Source organism: Chenopodium quinoa, unplaced genomic scaffold (assembly GCF_001683475.1).
Source record: "Chenopodium quinoa cultivar QQ74 unplaced genomic scaffold, ASM168347v1, whole genome shotgun sequence".
In the NCBI taxonomy this organism is placed as follows: Eukaryota; Viridiplantae; Streptophyta; class Magnoliopsida; order Caryophyllales; family Amaranthaceae; genus Chenopodium; species Chenopodium quinoa.
In genome coordinates this window covers 2,427,557-2,454,530 of record NW_018743199.1, presented here as the reverse complement: position 1 = coordinate 2,454,530, position 26,974 = coordinate 2,427,557, and the positions used below count along the sequence as shown (strand labels likewise).

The following is a 26,974-nucleotide window of genomic DNA, read 5'->3' as shown; positions in this document are numbered from 1 at the left end:
TTTCTTTTTAATTTTTTTTCAAGTTGTGGGCAACGGAGGGGGCCGAGTTAGGGTGGGTGCGGCGGCGGTTAGACTGGGTTCGGGTGGGTGGGGAGGGAGGATTTTTCGAGGGAGGGAGGGAGTTTTATGGTGGGTGAGCAATTAGAGTGAGTTGGGGGGTTTCGAGGATGTTGGGTTTCGTGGGGGTGGGTGGGTGGGGTTACGGTGGGTTTGGGTTTTTTTTTCAATTTTTTTGTATGGGGTGGGGTGGGGTGTGTTACGGTGACGGTGGTGGGTGTGGAATTCTAACAAATTGTTAAAGGCTGTAAATAGTTCAATTTGAATGGAACGGGTTGTAAACGGTTCGGTTTAAATAGTTTGTAATCGGATCGGTTTAAACGGGTTGCGGTTTGAAAATAGTTTTGTTTAATCGGTTTAATGGGTTATAACAGTTCGGTTTAAACGGTTAGCGGGTTGTAAATGGTTCGATTTAAACAGTTTTTTCCTACGGTTTAAACGATTTCGGTTTATAAACGGTTCGGTTTAAACAGTTAGCGGGTTAACATTAATCGGTTCAAACGGTTTCGGTTTATAAACGGTTTGGTTTGTTATTGGTTTACGGTTCGTAACGGGTTAACATTAATTGGTTCGGTTCGGTTTCGGTTTGACATTATACGGTTCAGTTCGGTTTTCGGTTTAAAATTAGCGGGTTATAAACGGTTCGCTCCGTGATGATTCGGTTCGGTAACGGACGGTTTCACGGTTCGGTTTGAAAAGTCCCACCTATAGGTTCCACCCATCCAATTGGACTCCCGGGGGGTATTAGGACCATGGTAAACATTTCGGCAATTTTTTATTTCCAAGCGAAAAAAGTCAAAAAAATTCTAAATTGAAGGCTTATATGCACGCTTTTTGAGAAATTTTGGAGATTTCAGAGCCCGGTGTAGAAAAGTCTTGATATTTTAGGGATACATCTCGGGGCCATATAATATCGTTTGGGACCATATATGATCATTATATGTTGTCATAAGTGTTCGTAGTAGGGTTGAATTAATGAAATCCGTGCAAGTTGTAAGCCTGTAAATTGGTCGTATAAAGACAAATTGTATTGTTCCACCAACGCAATTGGACTCTCGGAGGGTATTAGGGACCATGGTAAACATTTCGTGAATTTTTATGTCCGGGTGAAAAAAAAGTAAAAAATCCAAAATTGAAGGTTAATATCCATGTTTTTTGAGAAATTTTGGAGGTTTCGGGTAGAGCTACTCGGGTCAACGAGTCGGGTTTGGGTCGGTAAGAGTGGGTCGGGTCAACTCGGTTCGGGTCAATTCAGATTAATTCCACAGTCTATGCTGGTCGAGTTTGGGTTGGGTCATGTTTGAGTCGCGTCATGTCAGGTCATACTTGTTATCGAGTTAGGGTCGGGTTAATACAGGTCGGGTTACATTCTGGTCGGGTGAACAATAGGTCGGATTTAATTCGGATTTTCACGGGTTAAAACGAGTTAGCGTAATTATTGGGTTCGGTTCAAGTCAATAATTTGCGGGTTATAATCAAGTTGGGTCATTTTCAAGTCGGGTCATTCTCGGATTCAAGTCGGGTTATGTTCAAGTCAATAATTTGCAGATTGCAATTAGGTCGGGTCATTTCCAAGCCAGGTCATATTCGAATTCAACTAACTATAAATAGGTAATTATCATTTTTATCAAGCTAATTAGTTTCTTTGACTATAATATATATGGCAATATACTAGGAAACTATAGTGTATAATTTAGGAAGATAATTATCTCCTTTGACCATACAACAAATGTATACCATATTTAATCTTAAATTTGAGGATGATGCTCCTTTCTTTTGTTGGCCTGGACCGACTTAATCTCCCTAAACAAAATGCTTTGATCAACAATAATAAGATGGTCAAAATTGCATTTGAGATAATTTGGTCTCTTCCTCCCCCCCACCAAAAAAAAAAAAAAAAAAAAAGTCATAAACCCACAACATTAGGGTTTTACGCAAAAAAATCAAAACTGAGAAAAAGAGCGGGAGCATATACACCGAAAAATTTATGCTGAAGCAAGAAGACGGAGGCAGAAAGAGAAAGAGAGAGATGGAGAGCAAGCAGGAGAGCTCACCATTATTGGCGGAAGGAGTTCGAGAACTCACTATGCTCGGAGAATTCAAACCATTTGGCTTAATCGCCGAATCTCTCGATGGCAAGCCAATTGATAATGTATCTGATAAGTATGATTACTTCCTCTTCGATCCAGAAGTTACTAGGGAGAGAGACCAATTCGATGGTATCGATTCCTCCGCTTCGTCTTCGATTTCGGTTGATGGTTGTGATCATGAGATTTTCATCCGCGGAAATAGGTATTTTCAATCAGATTATTGCAATTAATTTTAATTTTGGTTTTAGTTAGGTTTATTGTTTCTTTGATTTATTGCAATGTATTTAAAATTCAGATGTTTTTGTGTAATTTTGTTTCAAATTGTTTGCCAATTAATAAATGGTAGAGAGTGTAGGATGACTGGATAAGTCAGAGGAAGAGGAGTAGCTAACATTTGTTGTCTTTAGAATTAGCGTGAACCCGAGGTGTATTTCAATTTGCATAAAAAACAATCTTGACGATAACATTGATGATTTGTAGAGCTGTCAACAAAAGTGACTTCTCTATTCATAATTATAGAATGTAAGGTTTTGGTGAAAATGTTGTTAAGTTTACTTAGTATCTTCAATTGATGTCGTTCGGGGAGCTCATGGTGTACTTATGAGAGGAAGGGGTTATGATGTTGAGCAGAATTTTGAAACAATTGTTAATTGGAAGCTTGTTATTGGATGGTAATCTTCTTTTTTTTTCGCTCTTGATGTAACTAAAGTGACTTAAAGGTGGAGTGTTAAGAGGGGTTAAGGAGCGGGGAAGAATGACACAATTAGCTATGATTTGGGAAGTAAAAGTGGACAACAATCTCCTTTGCTGAATAAGAAGTTTTATTGCTTTGTTTGGTTTGTACGTTCATTTGATCATATGATTCAACGGATCTATTATTGGAAACATGCCTTTTGCAGTAACTGAATGAATCATCTTATTGGGTACAGGATAATGTGGATTACGGGTTCACGAGTGTACAAGAGATTCACCCTAAGTTCTTCCGTAATCATGGTATTTTTTCTATTCTCTGTTCCTATAAATTTGTTTAAAATATTAAACCAAAGCAAACACTCTTTCTTAGTTTAAGTGGGATGCAAAATTTTTTAGCTTCACAAAGCCATCTGTAATTAAGCACATGATAATATAAGCGCAAGAGCTTAGAAGTTTTCTGATGTTCAAATTGGTCTGGTATAAAGTCTTATCTTGTTTGTTGCAAGACGCTGTATTGCTGGCTGAGTATATATATGGAGGTATTCCTTTGAAATCCTTTGTTTTCTACATGTTGTATACTTGTATATCGTGGAGACATGGACATTGACTTTAGTATTAAGAATTGGGATGCATTGATCTTTTTATCAGTCAATGCTGTATGACATCTTAGTTTTCACTAGTCTTGTACTTCACATCTCCTACTCTTCTCTCTTCCACACCCCCCTCTCATTTGTGTGTGTTTGTGGAGGACTGACATCTGTTTGAATTGACGTCCAAACTGATTGCTCAGGCTTGCTGGTGTCATATGGCTCATTCATCTGAGGCTGTACTGTGTATTTTGCAAGTTGATGTCTTGACAATCTTCAATACAGCTGGTAAGAGTTGTTAAACCAAGCTAGCTGTTCAAAGTTATATCTATATTATACAGCCTTCATCTGGAAAGTAGTCATGTGATTGTTACGGATAGCATTAAGCTGGTTCATATGATAGCCTTACTAATTCAACAAAACAAATTGGTACTGCGCTTCTGGATTCTGAGTAAAGCATTCTGTCTTGGATTGAATGAGATTTTCAAAAATAGTGAGAAAAATAACTGTTGTTTTCCAGCTGAACATGAAAAGGAAAATTGAATTAACTGTACATCTCTATCTGCAGGGGAGCTGACATCAGTCCCACTTCCGGGCATAGTTACTTCAATATGGCCGCTTCCATTTGGGCTGCTTGTGCAGCAAGCGGCAGAAGGGAATCGTCCAACTTATGTGCCTCTCTCATCTTCTGCTCCTTTATTAAGTTCCAGGGATACATTTTTAAAAAGAGAAGTCCGACAAAGTCCTCAACAGATCGTTGGCTTTTCTAGCTCTGATGACCAAGGGAATTCAGCTTCAGTGTCTTCTCATTTAATATTGAATGATCCACTTGAAGAACCCCAGGTGTGCATTATGGGCAACACCCCTTGGCATTTAATATTATATATAGTTTTTATTTTTATTTTTTTTAACATATATATATTTTTTAATTGTGTCTGCCTTTTTGTTTTTCCTGCTTATCCTTTTTCTTTTCTTGTTATCGGCTAAGTGATGTGATTCATAAGCTGGAAGATTCTTCCTCATGTATGCATTCGTAATATATTTGTTAATATATTCTCTTTATACTACCCAGCCGGTGTATGTTGATGAAAGAGGTGGATTGAAGATATTGAAGGATTTTGATGAGAGAACAATCTGGACTAGTGACCGTGTTCCTCTTATTGCCTCCTATAATAGAGGTTTCTATTCTTGTGCCTCTTCATTTATTCCTAAATTTATAAACAAACAATAGCTTTCACCTCGCTGGTTTTCTGACTTTACTCTATTGTTTGCAGAGAAGACACAACACTCTCTTTGGGTAGCAGAAAGTGTCAGTACTTGTGTTGGAGAGCATGTAATTTCTAGTTCTCAGGAAGCCCACACTGAAGTGTTCCCATGTCAATTCTCATTCCGAAGAATTTGGCAAGCAAAAGGCTACCAGGCAGCTGCTACCAAGGTTGCTTATTTGTTGATTCTCCATTCTAAATGCTCTTTTGAACTGAGTGCAGCTAATCATTATGAAAAACAAAGAAAGAATGCAAAAATGGTCACCACAGAGATTCTTTTCCTTCTTTGTGTAATATATACATCTACCATGCTGCTTATTGCCTTGATAATTTTTTGGTCTTCCAGCAAAAAAGCATAGAATGATATACACCAGTCGAGAATGAAGAAGTTAAGAATTTCTTATCTTATGTTTTCCTGCAAACTAAATCTTTGTCATCTTTAGGTCTTTTTAGCCACCGATGATGATGCAGCACCTATTATTTGTTTCCTTCTCCAAGAACAGAAAAGGTTATTATCCATAAGGCTTCACACTGTTCAAATTAATGATGATATACTCTTTGACGTCAAAGCAGACATGAGTTGGAGCATACAAGCAGTTGCAGCCGAACCTGTTGCTGTCACCCGCCCAAGGTAGTTTATATCCTAACACTAATGAGTTCATTTTAAATATTGTATTGTATTTTGATTGCAAGTCTTTTCTAGGGCAAAGGTCGGGCTGCTTCCTTTAATGGACATTCTTGTTCTGGATTCAGACAACAGTATTTTTCTTTATGTAAGTTGCTTGTATTTTGGTGTGCCTTCAAGTATTATTATTTACTTTTATTGTAGTATATGCTTGTTGGCATCATTATCGCTTTTGGGTTTCCTGTAATTCTTGGCTTTCAATGATTCTGGTTTTGTGATCTGTTTTATGAAACAATTACTTTGTTTTTCAATTGCATATGGTCATTTTGATTAGTTGTGGAAGTGTGAACTTCAACTCTGGCTGGTTGCGTCCACATGAAGGACATTAGTACTATAAATTTGCTGTGTTATTAAAGAGGTTGAAATGTTGAATGATGAGATAGTTGTCAGTTTAAAGCATAGAGAAGATGTGTCCTCAGACAGACTGAAAGCCGAGTTTCTGATGAGCAGTTAAATTGAATAACTATTTAACTGTTTAACATGTATGGATTATTGTAGAAGGCATTCTAGAAATAGATGTTAGACAATTTAGATCCATTGGAATAAAACAGTATAGTGGCTGTACTAGTTTCAAACTTTCAACTTTCAATTCACTGTCAAGGAGCTTGAGATGAATGTGCTAAGGAAAGGTACGGGAGCAAGAGAAGAAATGACACATTTATTATGAATATGTACTCCATGGGATTAAGAGTCTGATCTATGAGGTGATAGCAAATGGTCATTGTCTCATTTCATCGACTGCTGTAGTGCAATGTATTCATAGAGTAGAACGAAATAGATGGGGTAGTGTGGGAGCAAATTCACCTGGTATAACCCATTTTGTATCATTTAGAGTCCATCGTCTTTAGATCAGTGAAGATTTCTTGTGTTATGGTTTGATATGCACTCAATGCATTGCATTGCTGCTACTGAGTTGGTACGAAGCATCCCTGTAATGGGAACATTCAAGCTTTAAGTGCTCCATTTTTAACTAAAAGTTCTTCAGCTAATACATTATCCCTATACAGACAAAGAATGACACCAAAGAGGGGAATTGTGGGGAGTATACCAATGGATTAGAAAGAAAAGAGGATGTATTAAATGCCAAGCTTGGTATATCATATCATTTTGACAGGAGAAGATTAAGGGAGGTGAGAATTAGAAGAGTTTAACTTTGGAAAATTCTTTTGATGTTCTAGATGGAGGTTTTCTCCATATTACATCTACAAAGAGAATTTGTAAGACCTTTAGAAAACTATGTGATATAGACAAGTAACACAACTACTTAATCTGAGGGTGGAGGACTTTTTTGTTCTGGACTTCTACAGGGTCAGAACATTCCTCTCTGCTTTAGCTGACAAATTGCTTATTCGAGCCTTTCTGTAAATAACGTTTGCTGTTCTGGTCTGGTTTTGTTTCTTCCAGATGCTTTTTGAACAGCAGAGTATTTTGAAATGGATCTGTTCCTGAGTTTCTGTTGTATAAATTCCTCTATATTTTTTGGGAAACAAAATTTTCTTTTTAGGGTCCTTGAGTCCTTGACTGATGGTTAAATAAAATTAGGACTTCTTGTTGTGGTTACTTTTCTTTTATGAGGGACATTTTCGATCCTGTATGTTTTACATCCTTTCTTATTATTACTTTGCGCTCTATGATGTATTACTGTTTTTTGCAATGGCAGTCAGGGAAGCAGTGCCTTTGTAAATATACACTTCCTCTCTTTCTAGGCAATCATCAGCTTAAAGAAACTATTAATCCTCCAAAGAGAAGATTTATTCACAATGTGAAGATTATAGGATTGGCTGATGGAGTTGGGGCAAGAGTAAATGTGATCTTAAGCAATGGACAGGTATGCAGAAGTTTGTTATGTTAAAGTATTTTCATATGCTAATATCTTTCCACAGATGGAATCTCTGAATAGTGAATATGCATAGAACATTAGAACATTCTACTATTTTGTGAATGCATGGTCATAGGATACTATCTATTTTGGAGTTATGCACATGCTTTTTTCTGCTAAAGCTGAAGTTAACTAGTAACAACGCATATTGTGTAGTGTTAGAAGGGCATTGAAGTCTTATATTGTCATTGGCGGAGTCTATATATATGTGGAAAATGAACAGAAAAAGCTCACGTGTCTTTCTCCGGATTCCAGAATTCACGTTGTGGCAGATAGTTTTTATTTTTCAAAAGTTCTTATTATTTATCATGGAAAGTCAGTTAATTAATGGGATTTTTACAGATAATTTGTTGTGCTTCTCTGATTACATTTTTCTTAGGTTACTTCATTTTTTTATTTATTTATTTTTTTATTTATTTTTTTTCATATCAAAATATCCGTTGATGAACTCCTGAAGCTGATACCAACCTTTTTTTTTATTTTTTTTTTTATTTTTTATATTTATGTATGAGGCAGCTCTAATGTCTGAGAACGTAATAAGGTCTTTGCAAAGAGCTCACCTATTCGAGAAGGCAGTCAATCCTGCATGAAAGCTATATACAGAATTTAGGGGAAGGGCAGAAGGGTCTTTTAATAGAAAGTTAGTTAGAGGATGCATTGGGTAGCAACTCTAGCAATTAAGATGTGTTTATGATGTAATAAATAGAGTGAATGCTTAACAGAGAAATTCATTGTGATAATAATAGAGATTAGAGAGAAAAAAGCTGATCAAGAATTTCACATTTTCACCTATCGAAGAATGAGTGGATTTTACTAGAGCTAAGATCACAACCATCATCTATACAATCTAATTTACTTATTTCGATTGGTAGTTTTTATTTCTTTAGTTTGTGTTCTTCGCAGTTTTGCTTGTTTACAAATTACAACCTCATGGAATGATGTAAATTTATATTTTTGTTTGAGATCTTTGAGGCAAGACTTTCTGCAAGAATAATTTCTTTCTTACTAAGAGACTTAGATTTTCATGAATAAGAATCTAAACTACATGGTGGCAGTGAGAACTATTAACTTACTGGTGTCTGTTATGTCCAGTTCTGCAGTATCAGAATTGCCTGTTTCTTCTGGTCTATTCTTTTTCTCAGTTCACATTGGCTTTCTTAAAGTTTCTAAGTGATATTTTACCGTGTACCAATTTCTTCAGATGCTTAGATGTGCGCTGCGAAGAAGCCCTTCGAGTTCCTTGGCAAATGATTGCATCACAGCAATGGCTGAAGGCCTTAATTTTTCCTTCTACAATCTATTCCTGCAGTTTTTTTGGGGTAATTCTGAGACTGCTGATTTATCAAAGGCTAATTCTGGTGCTGATGAGTGGAAATCATTTGAGAGCGTCATAATGCAAATTTACAGGAAGTCTCAGTCAACTTCACAGCCGAAATCTGTTCTTGTGTCCGGTTCATCATGGGAGTTTCTGGTCAAAAGTGAATTTCATAAGAATTATTGCAATCGTAATTTCTTCCTTGGAATCTCAACTGAGGGGTTGGATGACAGATTGGAAGATCATGTTTCTTCTTCAAAGAGGGAAGAAGTGCACAGCCCAGATGGACTTTTCTCTTTCAAGTTTCAAATTGAATGCCTGGATTCTTTGCATGCAGTATATGAAAATCTTAAACTTATCAATCTTCGAAAGCGGTAAACTCTGAATTCTTAACTTTCTCAACCCTTTTGTGTTCTGTGACTTGAGGTCTTTTGTGAACTACACCTTCTGTCCGTAATTGTTTGCTCAATTTCCTTTTTTGTAGTCACTATTCATGTCCAGGAAAAAGCAAATAGAGCAAACAATTAGGGACAGAGAGATACTCTGCGCATTATTGAGGTACTTCTGCATACTTGCGGCTTATGTAATGTAAAAATAATGTCTGTTGCTCTATTAATTATATATTATCATAATAAGCTAATTGACAATAAAGCCAAATATGTGCTGATCTGAAGCCGAATGAATAGTTCATCACCCAAATTGATTCGACCTGGATCTGTCGCATAGTACCAATTGCAATCTCTACTTATCTGAACTTAGTTTCCTGAAAATATTTTTGAAGGTGAAAAGAATAAGGCCGTAGTCTATTTTAATAAGAAAAGTGATCTCAAAGAATTACTTCCTATATTTTAGTCTCAAAGGTGGAATTGTGTCTTGAGTATCAGATGGGTTCATCTTGCACTCTAATGTATATAAATACCCACTTTAATTCAGGTAAATAATGTTTAAACTAAGTTATATGTTCACTTTCTGTAATCTGTATGAACTTCTTATTTTGTTATGAGGTAGGTAATGTTCATTGCGTATTTCACGCTGTGAGAGTGTAAGGTTGTTTTTAGCTTGCCTATTGATGTTTGACTCCTAAAGGCCAGTTACTGGTCAATACTATCCAATAAAAGGCCTATCAAGGCTTTATAAAATTTTGCTGTGACCTGTATGAGTAATCGTAACAATATACATTTGATGCTTTACTGCTACCGCTTTCATGACTGCAACTGTGATAAGTCTCTGTTCAGCAAATGAGCAGTGACTTTGTTTAAAGCAGGCATTTCCGTTGATAAGTTTGCTAAGTGTATAAAATCTTTGAGAAGTTTGCCAAGTGTATAAAATCTTGAGAAATTTGCCAAGTGTACAAAATCTCGAGAAGTTCCTAGCGTTTGTGATTTAGTGGCTATCATGTACCTTAATTGTGGGAAATTTTTTATACTTGATTCTAAATCGCCTGTGAGACTGAGTGCTAAATGTTGGATTGTGGAATTTTCTTTACATATTGGCTTCTAGTTATGTGTGATGGTTACCTTCTTTGTTGTCACCAGGAGTGTGGCATTCTTTATTAATCTTTAGCCATTTCTTGCAGAGATTTGGAGCACCTTTCTGTTCTTCTATGTGAAATCGCTAATATTTTGGGAGAGGAGAGTTATATTGATCACTATGTACGTGATTTTCCTTTTCTTTCCAAGATAGTAAGGGGAAATCGGACTTCTTCACCAAGATCCCCCCCATCTTTGTATAGATGGCTTGAAAGTTGTTTGCTTCATGGACTTAACTTTGCTAATCGTGATGACATTCCACCTCTGGCTCGTAAGGATGGAAGCTCTGCTGTCAGCTGGTCTCGTAAAGTGGTTTCATTTTATAGCTTATTATCTGGTGCAGAAAGCATGGAAGGGAAGCTCTCTTCTGGTGTATCTTGTAAGATTGCTTCAGGTTCATCATCTACTCTCGAGGAGAAGATGGTCCTTGCAATGGTTGCTGAAGGATTTGGTTTGCAACAGCTTGATTTATTGCCTATTGGAGTCTCATTACCATTAAGACATGTATGTCTGTATTGTTAAGAAATAATGCTGAAATCTTCTTCATTCTATTTTCTAGTTTACATTGAGACCACAGTATTTAATGCGGTTGTGCACTTCTAATATCATCTTAGGTTTTCTCATGCTCTCCAATTTACTGACATGGTTTTACTTATATGTCATATCTGTAGGCTATTGATAAGTGCCAGGAGTCTCCTCCTACTGGGTGGCCAGCAACTGCGTACGTTCTTCTTGGTCGAGAAGATTTAGCTTTGTCTTGCGTTGCTAACTTGAAGAAATCTGAACAGCTTGAGACTCTATCTAATAGGCATTTGATTTCAATGTCTGCACCTTATATGCTTCATCTACAGCCTGTGACAATTCCCTCAACCGTCTTAGACACAATTGCGATGGATACTTCCAAATTTGACAACATAGATTCTTCTGATGATTGTCCAATAGATGGCATGGAGCATTTGTTTAACTCTAGCACTCAGCTGCGGTATGGTAGGGACCTACGCTTAAATGAGGTCAGTTATCTAAATTTCTGCAATGTGGTTGGACATGGCTTTTGACCGTTGTGTTGGGGTTATGAGAACTGGCTCTAATTCTATTGCACAGAATAGATGGCTTTAGTTATCTGCGTAACCGGAAAGTAATTTGATGTGAATCCTTTCTGACCGTGCCATGATCTCTATCTTTTCTTGCTATATTACTGAGTTTATAGTCTTCATGAAGATAGTTAACCTTAGGATTGCCACAGTATTACTTGAACCTTCAATACTTGATCTATAAGGTTGCTGTCCATTATGGTCTTTTTTTTTTTTTTTTTTTTTTTATTCCCATAATTGACAACTCTTCAATGTAGATTGCCTACAGGCTACTAGTAATTCTCCTCTCTTTTTGAAGTTGTTCATTTTCTTCCTATGATGATAGTCATAGGGACTGGGTTAGTACGCACACGGGAGATTCCTACAACGATTCGGAGTTTTCACACTTTTACATACTCTTTCAGGAGATCTGAAGGTTTAGGGATGTGCATTTTAGTGAATAATTTCAATGGAGATTAAGGTCTGATTATGTTAATTTTTTGCTTAAAGAAGGTGAAACATGTGAACTAATTTTGCATGTTGGGAACTATCCTCTTTATCCCTATCACCTTCTGGTAATTATTTAATTGTTATTTTTTTTAGAAAAACTGGTATTTTTCCTATATACTCTCTGGCTTCACTATTATTCTAGTAGTTGACATATAATACGGAAGTGAACAAGGAACATAAGGAATATGTTTCAATGGAGTCGTGCTTTAAAAGCATAAAGAAAATAGTAACTACATCCATCACATTACAAGTTGAAACAACAAATAGGAATATATGAGATGCATAGTGAAACAATGGAAGTAGTATATGCTTATGCAGTCCTTTTACTGTTTTCCCTTCAGATGTGATGATATGTTTAATTATGAATCATCTCTTCCAGGTCAGACGTCTTCTGTGCTCTGCAAGACCTGTTGCGATTCAAACATCTATTAATCCCACTGCATCAGACCAAGAGCTTCAACAGGTAAGGTTATACTAGCATATAATACATATTCCCTCTATTAAACACATATGCTGTTCCAAATACTCAAATCTTTGAAGGAGTATATTTCAAAATACCAGTAAATGGTAACCTTGAAAAGGATAGAGGAACTCTCGGGATATCCTTTAATGTAGTCTTTCTGTGCCAACTTCCAGTTCTTTTTTAGGTAGAGTGGTTTTGGAATCAAAAGGGTTCTGGTAATGTATAAGTGGGGTGGTATGTTTCTCTTATGGGCACACCATTTACTGTTTGCTAAGAATTATATTTTTTGAATGCTGAGGCTAAGCTTATTGGGTATTATTTTAAGTTTCCTTTCTTGATGCATTATTTAGGGAGCAAGGTGCTGTATCTAAGGTGACATTGGAACATAGTTTTTTTGTTAGTTCCATTTGATCATGTCAAAAATTTCTAACTGACCGTATTAAGTAATTTTATACAAGGAAATAAGTCATGTAGAATCTTGTTAGTGTCACATGTATATTAAAAAAAGTGCTTTTCTAACACTATAACAACACTGGTCAAATTTGTTTAATGCATTGTGCATACTCTCTCTCTCATAAAAACAATGGCTTCTACACAATTCACAACCTTTCTTTCTAAAATTATTATATTGTTAAGATATATTCAGAAAGACTGATTTATTCATTATCCTTGTTAAGGCTCAGCTATGGCAGTTTTCCCAAAGGACGACTGCACTTCCACTTGGACGTGGAGCATTTACTTTGGCAACTTCATGCACCCTTTTGACCGAGGTACTTATGTTTATATGCTGAAGATCAATAAAAGCTGTAGTTATAGTTTTCAAGTCTTCATTTTTTTTTTCTTCTATTTTTGAATTAGTATATATTTTTAATACTTAGTTTTTGTAGTTATTGGTTACTCCCTTCTTTTGTGGTAGATGTTGCTTGTTTATGACTTTCCAAATTCTTTTGCAGGCACTCACAGTACCAAAGCTTGTTTTGGCTGGACGGTTGCCTGCTCAGCAGAATGCCACTGTATGCTGTGATGAAACTAAATTTGATAATTTTTTCCAAACTCTTGTTGGCAAGCTGATTCATTTATTTTTCTTTTGAAGAGGATTTAATTTCAAATATACCTCTTTCCAGATGTGTTCTCTGTGGTGATTTCCATGAAAATGTGATTAGCTGCTTTTTAATCCATTGGCAGCCATGTCTTTGCCTCACTTAGCGATATAACTTTTCATGTTTCTTGCAAGGCTTTGCTTATCAATTACATGATTGCTCTTCTAATTGCCATGTTACTGTTTAAAAAGCTTTGGAACTTCAATTGAAGCAGGTCATCATTTGTTCCAAAATAACAATGACTGATCTGGCCCATCTGGGCCATATGGCCCAATTTTTCTGTTATAAATAAATATTTTCGCATAAATGTGATACTTGTATTCTTAAGGATCTTTGATATTGATTCATTATATGTTTGGCTTATTTAATCTGAAATTATATACATCTTTTAGCATTGGGTGGTCATCATAGGTTCATATTCATTTCTCTGTCACCCTTCTTTTTTTTTTCTTCACGTTTTGCAAATTTTTGCTAGAAGCATGAAATATTGGAATTGTTGTCTTTAAGTGCTGCCCCCTTAATGAGTTGGCTCTTATTTTCCCTAAATTTTGTGCAAATCTTGGCTTTCTTAATTACCCTATTTTTTTTTACAAAAAAACCTTTTTTTGTCAGGTCAATTTAGATCCAAACATACGGAATTTGCAAGAACTTCGAGCTTGGCCTGAGTTTCACAATGCAGTTGCTGCTGGTTTAAGGCTTGCACCATTTCAGGTATGTTTGAGATTTTCCTTCCCTGAGATGTCTTTTCCTCATCACTTATATCTGATGTACGGGTCTTATAAAATGCAGTACGAATATAGATATAATAAACTTCTTATTGCAGGGCAGAGTGTCTAGGACTTGGATTATATATAACAGGCCCGAGGAGCCAAATGCTATCCATGCAGGTCTTCTTTTTGCACTGGGGTTGCATGGACACTTAACTGTTTTAACAATAAATGACATATTTCAGTACTATAATAAGGTATGTTATGTAGGTAAATTTTTTAAATCACTAGCAATATTATTTTATTTTTGTACTATAAAAATGTTACTCAATATTATTATGTCAAAACTAGGCCATGCTCAGGCAGCATGAGGCAAGTATCCAATAAGTATGACTTGTGGGCCTAAGCTCCTGAGGATTTTGCCTGCTGTAGAATATAAACCAGGTTGATGGTTGAACGGCTTGAACCGTACAGTATTTTTACTAACCACAATTTTGCTTCATGTTAGGGACATGAAAGCACAACTGTGGGGCTAATGCTTGGCCTTGCAGCATCATACAGGGGCACTATGGAGCCAACAATGTCAAAGGTGATACATTTTAACTAATAAATTAATTTAATGGACTCTTTATTCATATGCATTTTATGCTTCTGTTGATCTTCTGAATTCACTGATTCATAACTCACCTCCCCCAGTAAAGAAAGTCATAGTAAAACAAATTATATACTACCCTGCATGCAATAAAATATTTTATTAAGATGCCTTAGAAGCACAAGGTCTGATGCTCACTAGTCACAAAAAATGAATCCTAGTGCAGAGCCCTTGCCCCTTAGTCTGTTTCTAGAATGAGCCCAGTGGAGTGGTAGAATAACTAGAATTTAGAGAAGTGAACCTCTTTAAGTGACATGGATGACTTGTTCAGGATGTTCAAATCCCCTTATGTAGCTCTTAAAAAGGAAAAAATGTGCATTGCATCTATATACAAATATCTTTTTAAAAGAAGTTAGAAGCAAAGACACCAGATAGATCCCTAATGCAAAAGCCACCTTCTGTAGCATCCATGAAGGTGTAAAATTTCTGAAATATCCAAGTGTTTCCATCCAGATGTTTCATATACGTTCCTTTGACATCTTCCTAATCAATACATTTCTAACGAGTTTTTTTATTCTTTAATCCATGCTAATTTAATCATGATGCTTGTAATTAGTTAATGATGTTAAATACTCATTTTTGTTGTTCTCATCTGAAACATTAATCATCCCTTCTAGAATTTGCAGAATCGAAAGTACAACTGCATTTGCATATACTGACATACTTTAGATTAGTATGGACTCTACTTCAATAAGTTTATTGCTATTTAACTCTTAAGTTAACATTTTAAATCTCTTACGCCATCTTCTTCTGTGGTTTCCCCATCTTGAATTGTGCTGTTGTATCTGCATCTGAATGTATAGACGTTGAACAATCTTATTATGTTATGGACTTATGGTGCTACTTATATGTTTTTCGCAGTCCTTCTACGTTCACTTACCTGCCCGTCATCCGTCTTCCTTTCCAGAGCTAGAAGTTCCTACAGTTCTGCAGGTATTTTTCTTGTCATTATATTATGCTTTGCAGGATATATGTCATTCTTCTACAGTTTGTAGCTGGTGGACCTATATTTCTGGAAATTTGATGTGGTATCATGACCCTTTGAAGCATTTGATTTAAACAATAAAATGTATATAGTAAGATCATAGATGAAATAAATCTGTTTACAATAGTTGGTGCATCCCTGATTGCGTCCTTTAAGTTTGTTATGAGGCTGCTCCTTGATATTTTTGAAAAAAAAGTAGATGAGTTAATAGTTATTTTGTTTTATTCTTGTGGGTGAAAAAAAAACCTTGATAGTTATATTTGACATAGTGCAACTAGCTTATAGAGTACAACATTTAGGTTGCTGAAAATACAAATTCTTTATGTACTGCACTACAGACATGTGTCTGATATCTGTTGCTTGTGTATTATATTCTTTCCACAAATAGTACTATAGTTGCATATACCAAGCTTAGGTGGTTCCTGAATGATGTAGTTGCTAATATTTTTGGTGGGTCCTTAGTTTTTTGCTTCCTCATTTCTTTTCTTCATATGGTTTCACAGTCAGCTGCATTGATGTCTCTCGGCCTCCTTTTTGAAGGATCTGCTCATCCTCAGACTATGCAATTTCTTCTGGTAATTACATCATCTTTATATATATATATATATATATATATATATATATATATATATATATATGTATATATGTATAACTATTCAGTTGAGGCATGATTACTTAAAGATCTTATTTCGCCCTTTTGAGGTAGCATGCATTTCCAATCTTTACTAACCATGCCGCGGCTCCCAGAGTAGGTTACAATATCTTCCTCAAGTTTGTTACTCTTCTTGTTATAAGAACATTAACTGAGTGTAATTTTGTTCTCGCTTTCCTTTGGTTCCAATTCTGTCTGGACTGACCAAAGGCTCCTTTTGACTAAAGTGTCGTGTTTATTGGTTCCACAAATTTTGTTGCAACTGCAGAACTGCTATTTTTTAAAAGTGCTTATTGTTTGTTTTCTGTACGTGCTCGTGTCTGTTGATGATTAGTCCTTTGCATCTCTAACTGTAATCAAACAGCTAGGGTAAGCTTGCTTAAATTTGGAGGTCCCTAGATCTACCTCAGGGAGTCAGGGAAGTCCTGAGTGTTTTTCTTTGGGGTGGGAAGAGTGAGATAATTCTTTTGATTCAAATATGAAGTGTAACTTAAGGTTGTTTTTACATTTTGAGCCTTTGCTGCATCCTATAGCCAGTCCTCTTAATTGCAAAGAACCACTAAAAGCATGCATCTCCAACACAAAAGAACCATATTATTGTCCATAACTAATTGGTTCTTTTGCAGGCTGAAATAGGCCGTAGAAGTGGCGGTGATAATGTGCTTGAGAGGGAAGGCTATGCTGTTTCTGCTGGATTTGCACTTGGACTTGTTGCTTTGGGTATGAATAATTAGACCGAGCTCTCTTTTATCACCTATTCCTGCTTATGTGTGCTGTCCAATTCTAGGTCGTGGAGAGGATAAATTCGCTTGCATGGATACGTTGGTCGATCGATTGTTCCACTATGCTGGAGAAAAATTTGATGTATCTCGTCAGGTAATCCTCTTATGCCACATTGATTTTCTATCTTTATTTACTAAACCTGATGCAGCTTGAACCTTTTTAATCCTTTGATTTGCTACCAATCTATTTTTTCAGGAAAAGTCTCTTTTGACATCAGTGACAGATGAGCATGGCAGGGGTATGGGACAGGTAATTAAAAAAAAAAGGCGTTGGATGCGATGGCATAATTGTGGGATTTTTCATTGTTTAACTGTACATGCCTTGACATTTGAGGTATACGCTAAATTTTCCTCTTTGGGTTATCTAAGCAGATGTTGGATGGTGTTCCTGTCAATGTAGATGTCACTGCACCTGGGGCTATAATTGCTTTAGCGTTGTTGTTTTTGAAGGTATGAATTTCGCAAACTCAATCTAGTGAGCCAGATTAATTACTGTCTTGATAAATTGTCTTATTATGATCATGCATGAAATGCATCTCGCTTTCTACAAGTTGATTGAGAACAACCTACGATATCCTGCAACTCCGTTCATTTGCAGATAATATTTTGAGCTGTATTTGTCGTTAGATATAATGTAAACTAGTTACTTGCGAGGACAACATATACTTCTGTTCCATAATGTTGCAACACACAGGGGGTGCATGGATTTTAAGAATTCCATCTGAGAGAGACCAATGAAGTGTCCCATATACCAGAGGAAGGCTAAGGAGAGTAAGGACAAAAACTATATGCAGTTAACCAATTTAACTGATAAAAAAAAGGAAAAATTAGAAATAATAATCCCAACTTTCATCGATTTTGGAAGAATAATCCCAACTTTCGATTATTCTGAAATAATCCGAACTTTGGGGGTCTTCTTTTTTCTTCAATCCCAAATACCGGTTACCGGTTGAATGGGTTGAATTTTTTTTGTGTGTGTTTAACTGACACGTGTCGCGATTTAATTGGTTAAAATACCAAAAAAAAAACCCACCCATTTTGAAACCCAGCCAGTTCAGCAACCCGCCCAGCCAGCCACCTCCCTCGCCGACAGCCGTATCTCCCCCACCAGCAGAGTAGCCGCCCCGGCGTCCGCTCTACACCACCGTCCCCAAAACCCTACGCAACTACCAATAAAACTCCTCCCTGAAAACCCAAACCCAGATTCAGCCACCAGCTAAACCCCAAAAACCACCGGCTGCTGCTATTACCCACCCCCCTCCGCCGCTGATTCCCCTCCTTTCCGCCGGTTTCCCTTCCTTATGAGCCGGTGTTGCGATCCCCCAACCTCCCTCCTTCTCCCTTTCTCGTTTTCTGGCAACCACTCTTTCCCTTGAAATTAAATTTCTTCCTCCTCTATTCGAAAACCCCTTCAAACCACCTCCCCTACCCTCGAAAATCACCAAAAACCCATCCCCCACCATCGAAAACTCTAGCCGCTAGGGTTTCGAGGTGGTGGGAGGAGCAATTTGGGATTTTTGGCAGTGGGGAAGGGTTTCATTGGTGGTTATGTGGGGTTGTGAGAGGGGGTTTCGGGGAGGGGGGAAAATGTCGATTCGGCGGTCCTAGGTGGCAAGGGGTGATGCGGCGGTTCTGTGTGGGAGGGGAGACGCGACGGCGTACGACTGGTGGGGGAAGTGGTGGCGAAGGCGGCATAGGCTGGTGGGGGAATGGGAGGCTGTTGGTTTTTTTTTTATTTTTTGTTTTTTTGTATTTGTTTTTTTTTTTTTTTTTTTTTAAGTTTTTGACCAATCAAGACTTGACATGTGTCAAGTGACCTGAAATAATAGGTCAATGACTTTCGTTGACCGGTTTGGGATTGAAGAAAAAGAGGAACCCCCAAAGTTCGGATTATTCTGGAATAATCCAAAGTTGGGATTGTTTGAACAAAATCGATGAAAGTTGGGATTATTATTTCTAATTTTTCCTAAAAAAAATATCAAGTATCTCTCAGAACCTTGTCTAGAAAGCTCCTTTGGTTTCTGTCTTTCCAATTGCACCACCAAAATGCCAATAGATTCATCTTACACTTGACCAAGCCGATTAATATTTTAAAATTTCCTTTCTTTGCTGTTGCTCAAGATATTTCCATTCAGGATGATGCTTTAGTAGCGACCCTGATTGTGTGTGTATATCTTGTTTTTATTTCCTGTGGTGGAGATATGTATGGAGGCAATGGAGCTATTACACCGACTTTTTTTTTTTTTTACATATATGACATGATATGTCGAAAAATCTAAAATTGCTCATATGATCTGCAAACTTGCCACACCATATAACTTGGCTTGAATTTTTCTTCTTTCAGACTGAATCAGAAGTGATAGTTTCCAGACTTTCCGTTCCCTGTACAAATTTTGAGCTGCAGTATCTGAGGCCTGACTTCATTATGCTTCGTGTTATTGCTCACAATTTGATAATGTGGAGCAGGTTTGATGCTACAAAAGAATCTTTTGAATGGGAGGATTGATCATACATTTAAACTTAACAAGCTGTCTTTCTGAACACATGCAGGGTTAACCCGACCAAAGAATGGGTTGAGTCTCAGATTCCTCAGATCGTGAAAGAAGGTATAGGGGCTCTTGGTGATGAACGGAATGATATGGATGAGGTGGATGAAGAAGCAATAGTCCAAGCATACGTGAATATTGTAGCCGGATCATGTATATCTCTTGGTAAGTTAGGTTGATGATCCTTTCTTCCCTTTTTAATATGGAACTGAATATCATGCTGTAAATTACTTCTTATTTAATTGTGGCATATTCTTGCACTTAACCTTGTGGTGGTGTAAACTATATTTTGCATCTCCTTTTTCTGATGATGCTGTAAATTTTTATTTATTTATTTATTTTTTCTTAAACTAACATCAACTTTGGGTGTCTATTTTTCTAGCTTTTTTTGGTTGCCTTTCTTCATCTTGTCGTTTATATTTTTTCTGGCTATGCTACCAGGGCTCATTTATTTGTGAAGATACAAAATAAATTAAAAGAACAAACCTGATGCTAAACATGTCAGCTTGGAGCCACTGCATATTTTTTTTATTGTATCAGTTTATCTTATAGGATGCATATGATCTATAACTGTATCGTAATATGGTTTCAACTTTTTCTGTCTCACCCCTCCAGTTATCTCAGCTGTGCCCCATCTTTATATTAAATATCTGCAGTATCTCTCAATAGTGGTATACTCCTATTTATTTATTTTTTATTTTTAAATGCAATACTTTGATCTACGTGGAATTTTTTGTGGTTTAGTTGAATTTATTAAATTTTTTTTGTAAGTGGGGTTTGTTGGAGAATTTTACATAAATAAGAGATAGTGGGTGATAATTTATTTAAAAGTAACGGATGTGAGAGCACAAATATCAATAAAGTATGAGTGTATATCAATAAAGTATGAGTGTATATATATATATATATATATATATATATATATATATATATATATATATATATATATATATATAAGGGAAGTGTTGCATAATAAAAAATAAGTAAAAAAGAACACAGGGAGTACTTTTGTACGTGGAGCACTTCTTGAAATATCAGTGAAATTTTACACTAGATCTTAGGGAACTAGTATTTGCCAAATCCTTCATGAAAATGGCTTGATGTGAACTTGTGTTGCAGCAATGACTCAGTAAAAAGAACAGTAAACTATCTGCACTTCTGCAGTTTCCATATGAAATGAAGAAGTGAATTAAGGTTATGAAGACTTGTCGAGATGTTAGAATTCTATATTCTGATACTTGCCTGGACACACGAAGATATTTCTAACTCTATCCAATATGTCTTATATTGTCAATTGGTCATATCCTTTCCTGGGGGATGTTTGTTTGTTTGCTTTCTTTTTTCTTTTTTCTTTTTTTTTTCCCCTCTGTAAAATCAATTCCCTATTTTTATGGCAGGTTTGAAGTACGCTGGATCAAGAAATGCCAACGCTCAGGAGTTGCTATACAGCTACGCTATTTACTTCCTGAATGAGGTCTTTATCTTATTTCTCATATTTTACTGTGCCTTTCAGCTCATTCTAAGTCATGTGTTTAAATTTTGCAGATTAAGTCTGTTTCTGGTACAGCTGGAAGTATGTTTCCCAGAGGGTTGTTAAAGTTTGTTGACCGGAGCACATTAGAAATATGCCTCCACCTTGCTGTCCTTTCCTTGGCTTTGGTAACAATTTTACTTTCTATATTGAGATTGCAGTATTGCCTACTTTTACATGCAATGTGATACTGTCTTTTTGAAGCAGGTTATGGCTGGTTCTGGGCACCTGCAGACATTTAGATTGCTCAGGTTTCTGCGCAGTCGAAATTCTTCTGATGGACAAGCTAATTTTGGGACTCAAATGGCTGTAAGTGTTATTTGTTTGTTGGCAGTTGATGTTCTGATATTTGTAGACTCTACGTATCTCGTTTGTTGCTCTTGGCCTCTTGCTGTTGTATTTGCTGAGTTTGCATTCTCAGTGCCACTCCTGTTGGAGAATCTGTGTCTGTCACTTTTTTTCTCTCTTTTTATTTTTAGCCTTTGCCGGTTATTTTAGCTGTTCAATGAGAATTTAGAAACATACTTCATAGAAAACAACTAAAACAATGCATCACAACCGGTCGGGGAGCGTTTCTGGATAAGATGTTCTGCTTGTTACTTCATACTTCTTAGTGATACTTCTTAGTGTGTTATGAAAATGTAAGTTAACTCGACATGCTAGAGCTCTGTTCTCTGAGCTTTTTTCTGGGGATTTTATTCAGGGGTGAAAGGCAGGGTCGGTGTTTGTATTGCAACGGTCTTGTATGCCCAAGGACTAATGATCATTTCATTCTTGCCTGTACGATCACTAAAATTGACAATTTGTATTACTAGACAATTAGCATTTAAAGTAATTCTGGCCTCATATCAGTCTGACATATCTTAACATATTGTGGCAGCTATATGATTTTGTAAAAAAATGATCTTTACCTTTGAGGTATGCCAACTGCATACTGTTTGTTTTGAAAGGGTATATTAATGGCTATTAAAAACTTGCCAGTATTTTCAAAATGGGGTATTTATATCTTATGCCTTTCTACATGATCTAAATGCTATGTTTTTAAAAATTTCATGGTACAGCTAGAGACTCCGTAAAACACTTTCAGTAAACTATGTGTAGTTATCATGAGGGGTTTGCACCTTTGCAATAGTGCCACTTAAAGCCCTGAGTTTGTACTGTTCCATGAACTTGGTCGACACTGTAAATGGCACTCCTTTTTATATAGTCCTCTAAATGTTTCTTCCTTTAATATCTTGTTATTTAAAGAATTGGTCTCCAAATAGATTTATTGTTGTATCTTCCTGCTAATCATCTGAAAAATAATTCAGGGATAGATATTTTTGATGTGGTTGTAGTCTTCGAGATATTCAAACTAATTATACTTATTCCACTGCCTTGATATAGGTAAGCTTGGCAATTGGCTTTTTGTTTCTTGGAGGAGGAATGCGCTCGTTTTCTTCTAGTAAGAGTGCTATTGCAGCTTTATTGATTACTCTCTATCCTCGATTTCCTATTGGAACAAATGACAATCGCTGCCACCTCCAGGTAAATTTGTTGGTTTAGTTAGGATGAAAATTTTGCAATGGCAATGGTTGATGCTGTCCAGGCTAATACAAAGGAGCAGTATATTCCTACCACAAACTATTGCCTTGGAAAAATCTTCACTCTTTACTAGGTTAATAGTTATATCTGCTGAAAAGGAAAAGACCATGTTGTCTGCCATCTTTGATTTGCAGCCATATTTGGAATGTTTAAATTCCTGAAACATACATTTAATGACAGTCAATGGGTTCTAAAATAACACTCTTCTGTCCTTACCTCAATCCTCATTATGCTCAGCTGTAGCAACTCTTTTTTGTCCTCTTCTCTCTATTTCTGCCAGAGATAATTCCCTTCATTGTATTAGCTCCTGTGTCATTTACTGCCTCCTCATCTGATTTGTTCGTTAAGAATTTATCTTTAAGCAGTTCAGCCATAAGTTAAAAATAAACCTGGGCTTCAGGATCCTTAGCTTCATGCCTTCATTCATAGGATTTCCATTGATTTCTCCATATCAGATGTGCGTGACTCAACTGAAACCATATTGTGATTCATTGGCACAATTTGTCTACCTTACAGATCAGCATGCAATGCAACTATTGATTTTTTTTTTTATTTTCCTTTTTTTACCAAAAAAATAAAATACTATATTATTTTGTATTACTTGATTATTTTTGGCATTTGTTCAACAAGATTATTGCTCATCTGAGATATTGCACTTGCTTTCTCTCAGGCATACAGGCATTTCTATGTACTTGCAACTGAAGCTCGCTGGATTCAAACAGTTGATGTTGACACTGGCTTACCAGTCTATGCCCCTCTTGAAATTACTGTTAAAGAAACTGAACATAATGCAGAGACAAGTTTTTGTGAAGTCACGCCTTGCCTTCTTCCAGAACGTGTCATTGTAAGTTTACAAGTATCATTCTTAGCTATTAACAACTTGGTAAATAATAATAATGATGCTGTTGAACAAGACAAGGAAAACTTCAAAAAAGCAAGTTCATTTTAGAGTTAATATTCTTCTGTAGTTAACTAATTCTAATTCATCATCACAATATTCCTAGAAAGCCCCAAGTTTGACCTCAGGGTTCTGTTGCTTTCAGCTTAAAAGTGTTCGTGTTTGTGGTCCACGGTACTGGCCCCTAGTAATAGAGCTTACTCCTGAAGGTAGTATGTATGCTTTTTTGCTTAGTTTTTTCAAACATTGAATTTATTGAAATAATTTCAATAATAATAATTTAATTTGTAGCTGGTGTTTTTTTCACACAGATAAACCTTGGTGGCTTTCTGGTGACAAAAATCACCCATTTAATTCCGGTGTTCTTTATATCAAAAGAAAGGTTGGAGCATGTTCCTATGTGGATGATCCTGTTGGATGTCAGTCCTTAATATCACGAGCCATGAACAAGGTATTTTTCTTTGGGGAGAGGGGAAAAAAAAAAACTTCTCCTTATCAGCCCATCTCAACTCTCGACATTTGCTTCTTTATCCTTGTGCAGGCATTTAGTTTGACAAGCATGAGAGGTTACACTCCCAAAATCAATAGTGAGCCAAGTTCCAGCAATGTTGATCACCTGGTCAGCACATTTTCATCTGATCCAAGCTTAATTGCTTTTGCTCAGCTTTGCTGTGACTCTTCCTGGAACAGAAGGTAAATGTGTACATGTGAATGATGTAACAGTGTGTGTACATGGTACCGTTTATTTAATCTGTCAAAATCATCCCTTTTTTTTTTCTTTTTTTTTTTTTTTTTTTCTTTCTCTATTTGGTTTATTCTTTATTGGGGTAAATATGCTTAACCTTGCTCTTATGATGGCTGAAAGACTGTCTCTCTCAGGTCCCTATTTCCTTGTCTTAGTTGGGAATATGTGTTATTGGTATTTAACTGCTTGTTTGTCTGGGCAACAGGTCAGATGTTGATTTCCAGGAATTTTGTTTGCAAGTTTTATTTGAGTGTGTTAGCAAGGACAGACCAGCTCTTTTGCAGGTATAGTTTGTCTGCTATTTTTTTCCATACTATAAATCACAGTTGTAGTACAATAAACTTTGTTTGGATTTGCAGCTTATATTTCCATTACCTCTACTATTATAGCTGGCAGGGTACTAGGAATAGTTGCAGTTTTTTTTTTTTTTGGTTGTGTGTTGTATTTTAATCAGTTAAGCTGAACACTATGCAGGTCTACATGTCTTTGTATACAATGATTAGAGCAATGACTGACCAGGTTTCAGGCAACATCGTCACCTTTTTTGATTCCCTCTTCATATCTAGCTTAAAGGTAATCTCTTCACCAGATACTGCAGTTTATCGCTCAGTGTCTACTATTTATACATTATGGGATTGTTCATAGCCACGTCCAACCCATTCTACTGATTTACTTTGCTAAGAGATAATCAGTTCTGGATTTCATAGTGTATTATCACTTTCTCTACTCTGTCTACTTTCTCATTCCAAGGAGCTACATTTTGGACTTGCCAAATAGCATAGACCACGGCTGCAACCGTGCTTCTTGAACATAAATCATATGCATCTCTTCTTCCTGTACAAGATCAAAATAATAGCTCAGCCTGCTGTAGGAAATTTGATGCCTAGACACTGTTAAAGCAAATTGTCTATTATAATTAGGTGCTTATGACTGTTTCCTGGGAGCAAAATCCCTATCCTGCACAGCTTCTCCCTGGTTTGGAGTCCTCTTATGTACAGCAACTTGGATAATGAGTACCTGTTACACACTTACACAGCCCATATGCCCAATAACTGCTCATTCTTGCACATTACCCTGGCATTATTTCCACTTATAAGCCTTTCTTACATATTGTCTACTATTCATCTTTAATCTTCCATATTCTCGTCCACCCTGAGCTGTCAGTGGATGAGGGAACATATTATTTCTCTTTTAAACCTGGAGGCACTCTAACTTGTCAAGAGTACTTATATTAAGGCCTACTAGGCTATGGTATGGAATATGGATCTTTATACTTCATCATGTAATACTTATACGAATTTCTTATCAATGCAGCTTGTAGTAGCTTACAATGAGGCCTTGCTAAGAGGAAGATTATCCTCTTCAAGAGATGGCATTGTTCAATCAAGTTTTCTTGGGTCTCTGAGGAAGCGCGTAGAGGAGCTCTTCAGCTGTTCCCATGAAATGCAAACTGATTTACATAATTATTTGACTTCTGGAAAATGGCCAGATGACAAGCTCTGGGGTAAAAAATGTTCAATACTTTTATCTTGGTACCTTCAGTGGTTTTGTGTACCGTCCCCATCTGTAATCCAAACAACTATGGAGAGATTGAAGCCTAAGCTCAAGACATCCTCTGCAGCTCCTCTGTTGAGGTTAGTATTTCCTCGGATTCATATCCGGGTGATTTCTGAGATAGATAAATTATTAATTTCTGGTTAGGTCATGGCTTTCAAGGTATTCCCATGTCGTACTAAGTTAGTCACTGTAAGTGGTGAGCCTAAGATGGGCTCTTCCAAAGTTCCAAAGCATTATTGGGGGCTGAGCTGTCCTCTGTACAGGCAATACATATGCTTGTAAAATATGTATAGTTTGTTAGGCTTAAGGTAAATTTTCTGTTTGAAACAATGACGAATTTGTTGTTGACTCAAACTGCATGCCTTCTATTTCCGGGTGACCGGGATCAAGAGCCTGACAATGTACATAACCCTGATGTATCTTCGAGTGTAGTTTAGGTTGTGCATTGTATTCAAGGGCCAATGCTGCCGATGTATTCTAGGAAGTAGGAGTTGATGATTTTAGGACTTCTGTCTCCAGAAGTGGAGACTAATGTAATTCAACTCTTCAAAAAGAAGCTAGGAAGTTAGAAAGAAAAAAAAAAATGTTATTTACATTTTTGGTTGAAATATTTGTCTACTACTAGAGTACTAGTCTACTTTTCTCTACTGTATTAATTAATTGTGAATTTTAGCATTTGTTTTGACTGCTCGTATATTTAATTACGATAATCTATTAATAAAAAAAAGTCAATTCAATCAAATGAATGAGGACTTTTATTTTCTGAGCAATACTGTAATCCTTTTGCTATCTTTCGTTCTTACAGTTTTGTAGGATTTATCAGAAAACTAGAAGGTATGTGGCTTACCTATTCCCTAATAGTCAATACTAACAGCTTTAGTTATCATTATCAGTGAAGACTAAAATATAAAACTTCCTCCTTTATTATTATAAGATTTGGACTTTCATGTTTGTCATTAATACAAAGGGAAAAAAAAAAAAACTACTCTTATGGTTGTAATAGACTAAGAACAGCGGAAGACTTAAATATCTTAATGTTTGTTTATGAATTATGATAGATAGTTAAGCTCTTATTTCCATCTAATAAAAATG

General features: G+C 36.4%; 1 protein-coding gene across 1 annotated transcript; it reads left to right on the top strand.

The window, feature by feature from the left end:
* The first annotated feature begins 1,994 nt into the window (after window positions 1-1,994).
* LOC110733460 (anaphase-promoting complex subunit 1-like) lies at window positions 1,995-26,624 on the top strand. The gene is made up of 37 exons (XM_021913514.1): window positions 1,995-2,349; window positions 3,077-3,140; window positions 3,631-3,715; window positions 3,996-4,270; window positions 4,500-4,605; window positions 4,702-4,862; window positions 5,136-5,323; window positions 5,396-5,465; window positions 7,038-7,205; window positions 8,458-8,945; window positions 10,148-10,604; window positions 10,772-11,110; window positions 12,060-12,143; window positions 12,821-12,913; window positions 13,097-13,156; window positions 13,856-13,954; window positions 14,067-14,207; window positions 14,459-14,539; window positions 15,464-15,535; window positions 16,091-16,162; window positions 16,866-16,959; window positions 17,027-17,115; window positions 17,218-17,271; window positions 17,394-17,471; window positions 19,366-19,487; window positions 19,572-19,732; window positions 20,965-21,041; window positions 21,113-21,226; window positions 21,306-21,407; window positions 22,485-22,625; window positions 23,353-23,526; window positions 23,726-23,789; window positions 23,892-24,031; window positions 24,122-24,273; window positions 24,531-24,609; window positions 24,800-24,898; window positions 25,640-26,624. The coding sequence occupies exons 1-37, from the start codon at window positions 2,045-2,047 to the stop codon at window positions 26,024-26,026; spliced, it is 5,535 nt and encodes a 1,844-aa protein (XP_021769206.1). The 5' UTR covers window positions 1,995-2,044; the 3' UTR covers window positions 26,027-26,624.
* The last annotated feature ends 350 nt before the right edge of the window (window positions 26,625-26,974 follow it).

Excerpts from the sequence above, each read along its gene's own strand:
- LOC110733460 (XM_021913514.1), top strand. The coding sequence starts at position 2,045 with ATGCTGAAGCAAGAAGACGGAGGCAGAAAGAGAAAGAGAGAGATGGAG. Across the intron at positions 14,208-14,458 it reads TATTTCAGTACTATAATAAG|GGACATGAAAGCACAACTGT; the intron begins GTATGTTATGTA and ends GCTTCATGTTAG. Across the intron at positions 14,540-15,463 it reads TGGAGCCAACAATGTCAAAG|TCCTTCTACGTTCACTTACC; the intron begins GTGATACATTTT and ends TGTTTTTCGCAG.